This window comes from Vitis vinifera, chromosome 4 (genome assembly GCF_030704535.1).
Source record: "Vitis vinifera cultivar Pinot Noir 40024 chromosome 4, ASM3070453v1".
NCBI classification, from domain to species: domain Eukaryota; kingdom Viridiplantae; phylum Streptophyta; class Magnoliopsida; order Vitales; family Vitaceae; genus Vitis; species Vitis vinifera.
In genome coordinates, this window is record NC_081808.1 from 15,953,027 (window position 1) to 15,965,570 (window position 12,544).

At 40.7% G+C, this 12,544-nt stretch overlaps 1 protein-coding gene across 2 annotated transcripts in view; it reads left to right on the plus strand.

Moving 5' to 3' along the window:
• LOC100253517 (protein PIR) overlaps positions 1-12,544 on the plus strand; it is a 123,294-nt gene that overhangs the window by 15,507 nt on the left and 95,243 nt on the right. For both annotated transcript variants that reach the window (XM_059736341.1, XM_059736342.1), the window contains exon 7: positions 6,674-6,766. In XM_059736341.1, the coding sequence (XP_059592324.1) occupies positions 6,674-6,766 (93 nt within the window). The remainder of the gene's footprint in view (positions 1-6,673; positions 6,767-12,544) is intronic.

The window sequence follows — 12,544 nt, forward strand, 5'->3', positions numbered from 1 at the left end:
TGAATCTCAAGGGAATAACAACGATAACCCTTCTGAAGTCTGGAATATCCCAAGAAGAGGCACTTCATGGCTTTGGCAGAAAGCTTGTCCTGTTCAGGAGTGAGAATATGAACAAAGCAAGTACAACCAAAGACACAAGGAGGAAGGAAATAAAGTGGTTGGTCAGGGAAGAGAAGGGAGTGAGGAATCTGATCGTGTAAGACAGAGGAGGGCATACGATTAATCAAATAACAAGCGGTAAGAACAACGTCCCCCCAAAAACGAAAAGGAACATTACTATGGAGGAGGATAGTACGAGCTGTCTCAACAAGATGTCGATTCTTGCGTTTAGCTACCCCATTTTGTTGAGGAGTATGAGCACAAGAAGACTGATGAAGAATCCCATGATGAGACATAAACGAAGTAAATGGGGCTGAAAAATATTCCCTGGCATTGTCACTGCGTAACACACGAATAGAAATATTGAACTGGGTTTGGATTTCAGCATAAAATTTCTGGAAAATAGAGAATAACTCAGCTCGATTTTTCATTAAAAATAACCAAGTACATCGAGAATAGTCATCAATGAAAGTGACAAAATATTGAAATCCTAAAGTAGACGCAGTCTGACAAGGACCCTAAACATCAGTGTGGACAAGCTCAAACGGAGACTTTGCCTGATTAATCAAACGCTTTGGGAACGAGACACGAGTATGTTTCCCAAGCTGACATGACTCACACGGAAGCGACGACAAAGTGGAAAAACGAGGGACCATCTTCTGGAACTTGGAGAGACTAGGATGACCTAGACGATTGTGAATGAGGAGAGGAACATCAGTGGAAATGCAAACTGCAGCAAATGAATCCGAGGTGAGGTGATAGAGGACTTGAGACTCACGTCCTATGCCAATCGTCTTCCTCGTACTCCGGTCCTGCAAGGTCACAAATTTATCAGAAAAGGTAATAGAGCAATTAAGAGTACGAGTGAGTTTGCTGATGCAAATAAGATTAAAAGGACATTCAGGAGTATAAAGGACAGAAGTGAGAGGTAGAGAAGGCAGAGGAAGGGCCAAACCAATACCTTTAGCCACAGTTTGAGAACCATTAGCTAAGGTAACAATAGGTAAGGCAGAGGTAGTAGTAATAGAGGAGAAAAGATCCTTATTACCAGATAGGTGATTAGAAGCTCCAGAATCTAGAATCTAGGGTCCAAGAGAAGATGTGTGGGTAAGGCAGGCAGAGGCATTACCAGGCTGGGCAACAGAGGCAATAGAAGCCTGAGATGTCTGAGATGCGGAGGAGCTCGGAGGCTGAGGCAACGGAGAATCAGAGGACTGGGCCATATGGGCAGTGCGAGGAGGCCGTCCATGTAACTGATATCAACGATCGCGAGTGTGGCCAAGTTTATTGCAATAGGTGCAATGAGGACGTTGACCTTTACCTCAGGTATCACTGCGTCCTCCTCGAGAGGTAGTTTGAGAAACTAACACAGAAGAATCTGAAGTGCTATCAGATGGCAAAGTCTGAGTGGACGAGATACGGAGGAGGCGAGCAAACACATCATCCAAGGACGGAACTGATGAACTACCAAGAATCTGATCACGGATAGGCTCAAGATTCGGATGGAGGCCAATAAGAGTAAGGACCATGAAGAACTTGTCAAGCTGTGTTTGTTGAGCCCCAACATCAGGAGTAAGAGGCATCACAGTCAAAAACTCCTCCATAAGAGAGGCAATCTGACCAATATAAGTAGATAGATCCAAGTCCTGTTGGCTGATATGGACAATAGCAGAAGCCACCTTATAAAAACGCTGGATATCATTCTTGTATAATCCTTTGGCCTGAGTCCAAAATTTAAAACAAGTTTTGTAGGCCCGAAGATGAAGAAGAATCCTGGGATCAACCGATTGCCATAATACACTACATAACTGTGCATCTATCTTCCTCCACTGTACGCGGTCAACTTCAGGGATATCTGCCTCCTGGGTAACCAAGTGATCCTCATATCCTTGACCCATAAACCAAAGTTCAACAAAGGCAGACCAGGAAAGATAATTTTCACTGCCAACCAATTTCTCCGAAGTAATCATAGGAGATCCAGATATGATAGAGGAAAAAATGGAAGTTTTAGTAGCCATATCCACTTATTTGGAGAATGAAGTATGTTTGGATTGAAGAGAGCCCTAATACGGCTTTAGATTGCGGCGTGGCACCACCGAAAAAGGGAGACGTCCTCAGATCGCGGCGTGGTACCACCAGAAAGGTAGAAGAACACTTCCCAAGGTACGTGTAGGGATTGGGGTGGAGAAAAAGTAGCCGGACCTTCGCCGGAAAGACTGTTTGGAGGGCCGACGGAGACAAAAATCCCCAAAAGAGGTACGTGTAGGGCTCGGATGGGAGAACCAGGGATGTAGGGAGGTTGGTCGGCGTCAGGCGAAGCTGGAGGAGGAGGCGCGTTGCCGGAAAAGGCCTCATGCGCCCTCACGCGCCGGCGCGTGAGATGCAGTCGCCGACAGGAAAATTGCGCGTGACCGGCGCGTGGATGAGCTTTTGGTTCCAGTGCCTTCACAAAAGTTGGAGATCTCCTCCAGGCGCTCCTTCTGGTATGGTCGGTGTAGGAAAAAGACGTCGCCGAAAAGTTCGCCGGAAAATGTTGCCGGCGGTGAGTGTTTTCTGACGATGATCCGACTGACCGGAAAGTATTGGGAGATGGGGAAGGTGACCGGAATGAAACACGGTCACCGGAAGGTTTCCCGGAGTTGATGACACGGGAAACTGGAAAGAATTAGGTTTTCTCCCTTGGTTCTGATATCATGTTGAGAGAGAGAAAGAAGAAAAACCTTAATTCTCATTCATGTGATTAACTACTTACAATTGAGAAGTATATATATATATACAAGCCTAGGAGAACTAACTACCATACATGTAACCTATATTAAAAAAGGAAAGACTGTACACTATATATACATTATATTCAACAGATAGTTATCTTGTCGATTGCACGGCTGTCTACACACATGCACCAGCTGCCATCTTTTTTAGGGGTTAGTAAGGCGGGGACAAAACAAGGACTTAGACTTTTGCGAATAAATCGCTTGGACAGCAGCTCCTCCACTTGTCTTTTCAGCTCTGCATACTTGATTGGATTCATACGATAAGCTAGAAGATTAGGCAATTGAGATCCTGGCATAAAGTCTATAGAATGTTGAATGTTGTGGAGTGGGGGCAGCTCACTAGGCAGATTTGCTGGAGCTATATCCGAGAAGTCGTTGAGCAGTTCAGTGGCCTTCGGTATAGAAGAAATGCTGCCGGCATCTTTTATGCCAACTTCTTTCATTATAACAGCATATACAACCCCATTTTCCTTGCTTTCATGTTGAAACTTCTTCTTAGTAAGAATATGAAGAGAACTCTTCATGACTTAAACAACTTTTGTTGACTTTTGAATCCGATATTTTCCCATTTCAGCAGCAGTCATTGGTTTCAACACAACCTTTTGGTTCTTAAACATGAAGCTCTATGTGTTCTCTTTCCCACAATGATGCACATCTCGATCATAAAGCCAAGGACGACCAAGAATGATATGTGCTACTTTCATAGGGATCACATCACACCAAATAGAATCACTATAAACACCACAAAAGAGAGAAACAAGACAACGTTGATTTACTGGAATAGACATGTTATTTATCCATGCTACCATGTATGGTTGTGGGTGTGGCTCAACTGGAAGTTTAAGACGCTACCATGGAAGGCTGAAACAACATTCATACAACTGCCATTGTCAACGATGAGTTTTTGAACTTGACTCCCACATCGGACTAACATTTGAAAAATAGAAATTCAGTGCCAATCTTCTTCCTCAACTTTAGGGGCTGCAAGAATACGTCTCACAACAGAAGCTAGAGAAATGTCCACTTCTTCGTCATCCAAGTCAGCAGGATCATAGACTCCATAGTCAAATGAATTTTCGTTTTGCTCATCCTTCTGTGGTTTTAGTTCCTCTTCATGTTCCTGCCCAATATGCAAGTTCTTTGGACAATTGTATGCCATGTGGCTAGGTTGTTGACACTTGAAACATTTGATACCCTTACCTTTAGGGCCAGCCACTTGAGAAGAAGATGACTTAAACCCTGTAGGTGGATTAAATGGATGAGATAAGCCTGGCTTCATACTTCAACTTGTGTCGTGGAGCTTCTTTTGGGCAGATTCCATGGTCATAGCTCCTGGCTTCCTATGGAATGAATGTCCCACGTATTCCTCCATGTCTAATGCAACGTGTTCCAAGCTGTATAATGGCTGACGCAGCAACTCCCGCTTGGTTTCAGGCCTTAATCCAACTTTGAATCTTGCAAGTGTTTGTCGAGGGTCTTCTACTATTTGACTCCTTGTTTTTAACTCATCAAACGTCTGCATATACTCAGCAACAGACATGTTGTTCTGCCTCAAATTAATGAGCTGGTCACATAGCTTATCATAGTAATTTGTAGGCATATATTTCTCCCGAAGCTTAGCCTTCATCTCTTGCCATGTGCTGATTGGTGGTAGCCCCATCCTTCTAATGTCTCCTTCAACACCTGTCCACCAAACTTTTGTTAAGCCCACCAGTTTCATTTTAGCAAACCTCACTCTTCGATCATCTATCATGTCATACCAATCGAAGTACTCTTCAATTGCAGCCAACCAATCAGCAAATTGAGTAGCATCTACCTTTCCTTCAAAATCAGGAACCTCCATTCTCACTTTCTTTGTGATATCTCCAGCGGTGTGGAGGCTATCAAGCTGATCCACCATCCGAATCAACATTTCATCACGCTGGCTATCAGTTAATCTTCCTCTAAAACTCCTTCCAGATCGTGTAACCATGATATCGCCCTCGCTCTGATACCAAATATTGATGCAGTACAGGAAATAAAATGAAAGGAGAGTATAATGAAAGGACCTTAGGAATTATTCTTAGAAACCTTAGGCTTCACACCCAAGTACTCTTTGCATCTCACAAAGGAAAAACTGGCTGCTGAAAATTCATTCATTGATTGATTCCTTCCAAAAGACTAATCAACTACTATATAAGACTTTTCTAGGGACATATAACTCCTTGGAACTAGACACAATAAATGCAACTTGAAAATGACAACCTTGGACTGATTACTGACCACATTAAAGACTGTTGGTAAGTGATAACAATAATGACTGAAAATGGTAACTTTTTAACCATTGACAAAGCCCATAACTTAAGCTGCCATATTGACTTATATAAGATCCCAACTAAGCCCATTATCATCTACAGAGTGCCAAATTAAAGCTTGGGACTTGGAGCCCACTCCTTTGCGCCTCTGATAAACTTTTAAAGGTGGCTGCCATTTGTCTTTATGGTTCTTACCAGTGACCACTAATCTGGCTCATTAAATGTTGAAATTGGTTTGAAAAACTGTACCAATTATTTACTGGTCTTCAGTTGACATTTTTTTTTGACTAATAATACACAATTGACTAGACCAAGACACACTCTCTTAGCTCTCTTCATCTTTTGCCATTTCCAAATCAAGAATCTTACTTTTCTCACTTTTTTACTTCACTATTAATACTTTTTATCTATAAAAAATGGGTTTTTGTTATTACTTGCAAATGCTCTTTGAAATTTATATCTAAATAAAATTTTCATGAATTTATTATCATCTGTAGCATATTTTGCTTTTCTTATATAAAACATTCTGAAATTTCTTAGGGGAATTACTTTTTTATTTTTAAATTTCTATAGAACTTTTTCAATACTAAAGTTGTTAAAATTATTTTTGAATGAAGTTTCTTACTCAATTTTTGTGCACTAAATTTCTTTTAAAAACTTTAATACATTTTTGAAAATATTTTAGTTGATGTTTATTATACTTACAAGAACTTCTATTTGTAACTTTTCATAAAAATAAAACATTTTTACTTTCTGGGTTATTTATTGCTTTCAACTTGCATATATGACTATTCATATCTTAATGAAAAGGTGTTTGTTTCTGATCTGAAAAAAAATTGAAAATTCAATATCATTGGCCAGATTTAACTTTCTTTTAATTCTTCTATAATATTTTAGTGGAACTACTGAATGTAATTTGTCATGTGATTGTATTTGGGTAGTTTCTTTTTGGATTTCATGAGCATGTTTACAAACGCCACTTTGCACCCCACCATATTTTAGCCTGTCCTTCAAATTACATGAAAGTGAAGGTTACACTTCATGAAAAGATCTTTAGCTAAACCCATGAAAAGAAAAGGAAAATGATACATGCAAATTTTTCCCTTGTCAAAAAAGTTCCACATTTGAATTGAACAATAAAATATGCAAGTTTTCTACATGGAGCCTTTAGTGAAGTAGTTATGATATTCTACATGAAATCCTTCTTTATTGTTGAATGCATTTTTATAGCTCAAGTATGTTTTCCTTAAAATAAAATCCGTTGGTGTTGAAATATTAGTGTCTAAAAAAATTGAGTAATGATTGCTTGTAGACATCATAGAATGATATTTTTCTTAGCTAAATGTCATATAATAAAGAAAAAAGTTATATAATGTGTATGTACTTTCCATTTAGTAATTTTTTTTCCTTGTCACTCATTTGTTGTGGCTAATTAGACGTTTTTTTTTTGTTTTAAATGTGGAGGACCAATATATATACTCGAATTAATTTGTTACTTTACTTCAGGTCTATGTTGAAATTACTAGATGTGTTGGTGCAACTTGATCATCTTAAGAATGCGAAAGCAAGCATACCTAATGATTTCTCTTGGTATAAGAGGTATGCCAGTTAATCCTCTTTGCTCTATATCATATTGTTTTGATAAGAAAACAGAAACATTTTTTTTTGATCTGAAATAAAATATTTATTAATGATAATAAAGGCACAACAGAAGGATGAGAAGTCCTTTCCTCAAAATACAAATCCAGAAACAAAAACATTTTCATTAACAGATTAAACAAAAGAAGGATGAGAAACGCTTCCCTAAATACAAACCTGATCAAAACCAAAATTTGAAATATCGGTAAACACAAATATATTGGTACTTGGATTTTACAGATATATCGGAGAAATATCGGTGAATATTTTGACAAAAATATTGATAGAACAAAAATGATTCAAAATTCATGAAAATGTTTAGAAAACTTTTTAAAAAATAAAATAAGTAAGAATACACATATTCAAGTTATTTTGTAAGTGTAATTAGCATTAATATGATTAAAGATAATATTTATGAAATTTTTATAAAAAATAGCTTAAATTCATTTAATATATTTATATTTATTTGTTTTAAAAATTTAAAAATACTTTTATTAAAGCATGTTTTATTACATTTTAAATAAAAAATTAAATTGATTTATATAAAGTATTTTTAGTAGAGGAAGATTCAATGGAATTCCTATCTTGGGTGAATAAGAAAGAAAGAGGCTCATGGAAGTTTGATAGATGGCTTTGTCAAATTTCTGATATTGCTTCAAAGTTGAGGAGCTTCTTTTCTTAGGTTCCTTGCTAGCTAATCATGAGATAGTCATTTAGCAAAGTAGGGAGCTAAAAAGGGGATTGCATACCTCCCTGAATGACGGTTTTTCCAGCTTTTCATCAAATTTCTTTGTGGATTGTTATAGGGGAAGGATTTCTTATCATTCTTTGAACTTATTTTATGAAAAATGAAATTCTTGTTTTTTGCTATAAAAAAAGAGAAGAAAAAACATCTCTAATATTCAACTCAAAATGGAGTGAGGACTAGAAGTTACTCATTTTTTTTTATAGAGAGGAAGACATTGAAGGTCTTGGTTGAGAGGAAGACCTTCTTGATTAGGTTGGAAGGCGAGCAAGGAGGCCAATGGTGTTCGATGACAGAGATAAGTAGAGGCTCTGTTTTTGCATTAGGTTTTGAAAAGGAAGCAGTTGGGTGGTTGGTTGAATACTTGACGAAAGCCTTAGCATTGAAGAGCCATATGGGTTTCAACAAAAAATTCAGGGGAAAATGCAGGGTTCATCTGATGGAAGTTGGCTTCAACAACCATGGAAGGTTCATAAGGATCTCGGAGTTTGCTACCAATAGAAAACCTTCCGTTCTGATCATTCCTGAGGGCGACAAGGGCAGAGGATGGGAGAATATAAAAAAAGCGCTATCTTCAATGTTGGTGGTCCCCTATCCGAATGTAGTAGAAAAAGGAAGGAATATAAGAGGGGAAAGCTGGCCTCACAATAACGTGGGCTCGATGCACAGATCCTATGCGAAGGCAGTCAGTGATGAAGGACCAAGAGGAGGTGGTCTAGTTCTAGTTGGGAGGTGGGCACGAGCTGTGGTATGTGAAAGCAAGTGTGACAGGGAGAATTGGGCTGAGGTTGGAAGATCGGTGGTGAGAAGCTTAGGGAAGAAAGGCGTTGTAATGATTGTACCCATTTCAGCTGGAAATGGTGTATTTTTCGTTGAAACAATCGAGGAAGCTATATTTCTCCATGATTTGAGGAATTTAAGGGTAGGGGAAAGGAACATCATCCAGTTGCAAAGATGGTCACCGAAGGAAAATGCGGAAATAGATGGGAAGTTTAGAGAAGGTTGGATCGAATTACGGGGGCTGCCATTTCACCTATGGTCGGAGGTACACCTGAAGAAGATTGTGGAGCAATGGGGGACGGTAAATGAAATTGATTGGCGAACGTTGGAGCTGTTCGATCTCAGCAAGGCCAGATTAAAGATCGCAATGAAGGATAGGGCAATCCTTCCAGCTCTGTTAGAGGTGACTGATGGGGATTGGGTGTTTATAGTCGTCGTCGTAGTGGTCGGAGATGAAGAAAGACGGAGAGGTAGCGAAAAGGGTGAGCCGACTCGGGTGGCTGTCGCTTCTCACTTGGGGACAGGTGGAGGAAGACGAGGGGAGAGTGGCAGATCAACGGCGGGGGGAAGATACTGTGTCGGGGAAGATAGCAGACAAAGGAAGGAGGGAGAAAGGGGTAAGGCGGTGCTTACCTCAGCCGGCAAACGTGGCAAGGGCTGCCAGCTCCCGTCGCAGTCTCGTTTGAATTCAAATAAGTCAACAGATGGGCTGGACGGGATTGAAGAAGCAGGAGGAGATTGGGTCGGAGAAGACGAGGCCATCGCCGATGTGGGCTGTCGGGCCTGTGAGAGGAAGGCCCAGCTGGCAAAGCCTGGTCCAAGAGCAGCTATAATGGGCTGCAAGCTTAAAGGCCCGTTGGGGTTGGGCCTAAGCCCAGAAGAGTTTACCCCAATTGAGACTGTGGCGTCGTTACGCAAGGAAGAAGACTCATCTTCTGCAAATGAAAAGGGGAAAACAACTCCTGGACTCCTCGAGGTTCAGTCGAGCAGGTTAGCGAAGAAGAAGGTGTTGTACGGTTCAAGGAAGCTGTGGTCAACCTTCTTTCCCCCAAGCTCAGAGCACCGACAGGGAATCCGGTGTAGCAGCGAGCCCATTTTGCACGGAAAGATCAAGGCGGACAGCGAAGAGGACCCAAAGGCAGAGACTTCAGATGCCGAATCTCAGGCGAATAGAGGATTAAGTGCAAGCCCTCTCTTTTCTCGTCGATTTCCAAGGCTTCGCAAGAAGAATTTAGGGGAAAGGGCTTCGTTGCCGAGAAAGGAAGCGGATCTAAACAATTTTTCAGCCGACGAAGATATGGAAGGATTTTTGGGCCGAGTGGGGTCTGATCCTCGTGGCTTAGCAGTCATGGTTATGCCTTCTTCGCCAGAAACCAAAGGTAAAGGGCCTAGCTTGTTGGGGAATTGTGGTTTGATGGTTGCAGAAAATCTGGAGGTATTGCCTTCACTTTTTCAGTCCACCCAGCCATATATACCCCCTTCTAGTGGCTTCTCTAATTCCCTCATGAATCCTTCCGTCCCCATTCTGAGTCCTTCTACCCCCATGCTTTCCGGTTCAGTTTCTCAATCTCTGGTTCCTATGGAAAACCGAGTAAATTTTGAATTTTTTTTCAAAAAAGTCAACGATGCTTTCGAAGGTCAAATTCCTGTTAATATCCCTAATTTAGAAATGGAGGTGATCCAACCTGCTTGTCCTTATCAGATGTTCGAGAGTGTCAACCCTCTCTCAGCTAATCTAAGATCGCCTAGCAAGGAATCCAGTAAGGCTGCAGTTAACATGGAAGGTATTGCGGGCTCTCCTTCGGGCGAGTTCCAAATAGAAGGACTGTCCCCTAGGAAAATGGAAAAAGCACGTGAGGTTTTAAAGACTCTGGATATCAAGGTATATTCTAGGAGGAAGAGCAGATGCTACATAGGATTGTGAGACCAATTGGATTTGGTTCGGAGATCAGGGTCAGAGAGTTTCACATGAAGATAATCAGTTGGAATACCAGGGGTTTGGGTTCAAAGAAAAAGAGAAGGGTGGTTAAGGATTTTCTGAGATCAGAAAAGCTGGATGTAGTGGTGATTCAGGAAACAAAAAAGGCGGAGTGCGATAGAAGGTTCGTGGGTAGTGTTTGGACAGCCAGAAATAAGGATTGGGCAGCCCTTCCGGCGAGTGGGGCTTCGGGTGGGATTTTGATCATCTGGGACTCTAAAAAATTGCGTAGGGAGGAGGTAGTGTTAGGTTCTTTTTGGGTCTCAATCAAGTTCGCACTGGACGAATGCGAATTATTGTGGCTATTTGCAGTTTATGGCCCAAACAACTTAGCTCTCAGGAAGGATTTTTGGGTGGAGCTTTCAGACATTGTTGGGCTTTCTTCTCTGCGTTGGTGTGTGGGAGGCGATTTTAATATCATAAGGAGAAGTTCAGAAAAAATGGGAGGTTCTAGATTAACCCCAAGCATGAAGGATTTTGTTGATTTCATAAGAGATTGCGAATTGATAGATTCACCTTTAAGGAGCGCATCATTTACTTGATCAAACATGCAAGAGAATCTAGTATGCAAGAGATTAGATCGTTTCCTGTACTCAAATGAGTGGGAACAAGTATTTCCTCAAAGTCTTCAAGGAGTACTGCCAAGATGGACATCGGATCATTGGTTGATTGTCTTGGAAACCAATCTGTTCAAGTGGGGACCAACGCCGTTCGGGTTTGAGAATATGTGGTTACAACATCCTAGTTTTAAGGAGAGTTTTGGAAGTTGGTGGAGAGAGTTTCAAGGAAATGGGTGGGAGGGGCACAAATTCATAAGGAAATTACAGTTCGTTAAAGCCAAATTAAAAGAGTGGAATAAAACTTCTTTTGGAGAGCTAAGTAAAAGGAAAAAAGATATCTTATCTGATTTAGCTAACTTTGATTCCTTGGAGCAAGAAGGGGGCCTATCCCATGAACTTTTAGTCCAGAGAGCTTTAAGAAAAGGGGAGCTAGAGGAGTTGATTTTGAGGGAAGAAATACATTGGAGACAAAAAGCTAGGGTGAAATGGGTAAAAGAAGGGGATTGTAACTCAAATTTTTTTCATAAGGTGGCCAATGGCAGGCAAAATAGGAAATTTATCAAGGAGTTGGAGAATGAAAGTGGCCTAATGTTGAAGGATTCAAAGAGCATAAAAGAGGAGATATTAAGGTATTTCGAAAAGCTCTACGTGAGTCCTTCTGGAGAACCTTGGAGAGTGGAAGGCTTAGATTGGTCCCCTATTTCTGGTGAGAGTGCGTCTAGGTTGGAATCCCCCTTTACTGAAGAAGAGATTTATAAGGCCGTTTTTCAGATGGATAGGGATAAGGCTCCGGGGCCGGATGGCTTTACCATTGCAGTGTTTCAAGATTGTTGGGAAGTGATAAAGGAGGATCTAGTGAGAGTGTTTGCAGAATTTCATAGGAGCGGAATTATCAATCAAAGCACCAACGCTTTTTTTATAGTTCTGTTACCCAAAAAAAGCATGTCAAGGAGAATTTCAGACTTTAGACCTATTAGCTTGATCACTAGTCTTTACAAGATAATAGCCAAAGTGTTAGCAGGGCGTCTAAGAGGGGTACTTCACGAGACCATCCATTCTACTCAAGGAGCCTTCGTTCAAGGGAGACAAATTTTGGATGCAGTTCTCATAGCCAATGAGATAGTGGATGATAAAAGAAGATCAGGGGAGGAAGGAGTTGTATTCAAAATTGACTTTGAAAAGGCCTATGACCACGCGAGTTGGGATTTTTTGGATCATGTGTTGGAGATGAAAGGGTTTAGTCTTAGATGGAGGAAATGGATGAGAGGTTGCTTGTCCTCGGTTTCTTTTGCAGTCCTAGTGAACGGTAATGCGAAAGGGTGGGTTAAGGCATCTAGAGGTTTAAGACAAGGCGACCCTTTATCACCTTTTTTGTTCACTATAGTGGCAGATGTATTGAGTAGGATGTTATTGAAAGTTGAGGAGAGAAACGTCTTGGAGGGTTTTAGGGTGGGTAGGAACAGAACAAGGGTATCCCATTTACAATTTGCAAATGATACCATTTTCTTTTCCAGTACTCGAGAAGAGGATATGATGACCCTTAAGAATGTTCTGCTAGTGTTTGGGCATATTTCCGGTTTAAAAGTTAATCTTGACAAAAGCAATATCTATGGCATTAATCTTGAACAGAATCACCTTTTTAGATTGGCCGAGATGCTTGACTGCAAGGCTTTTGG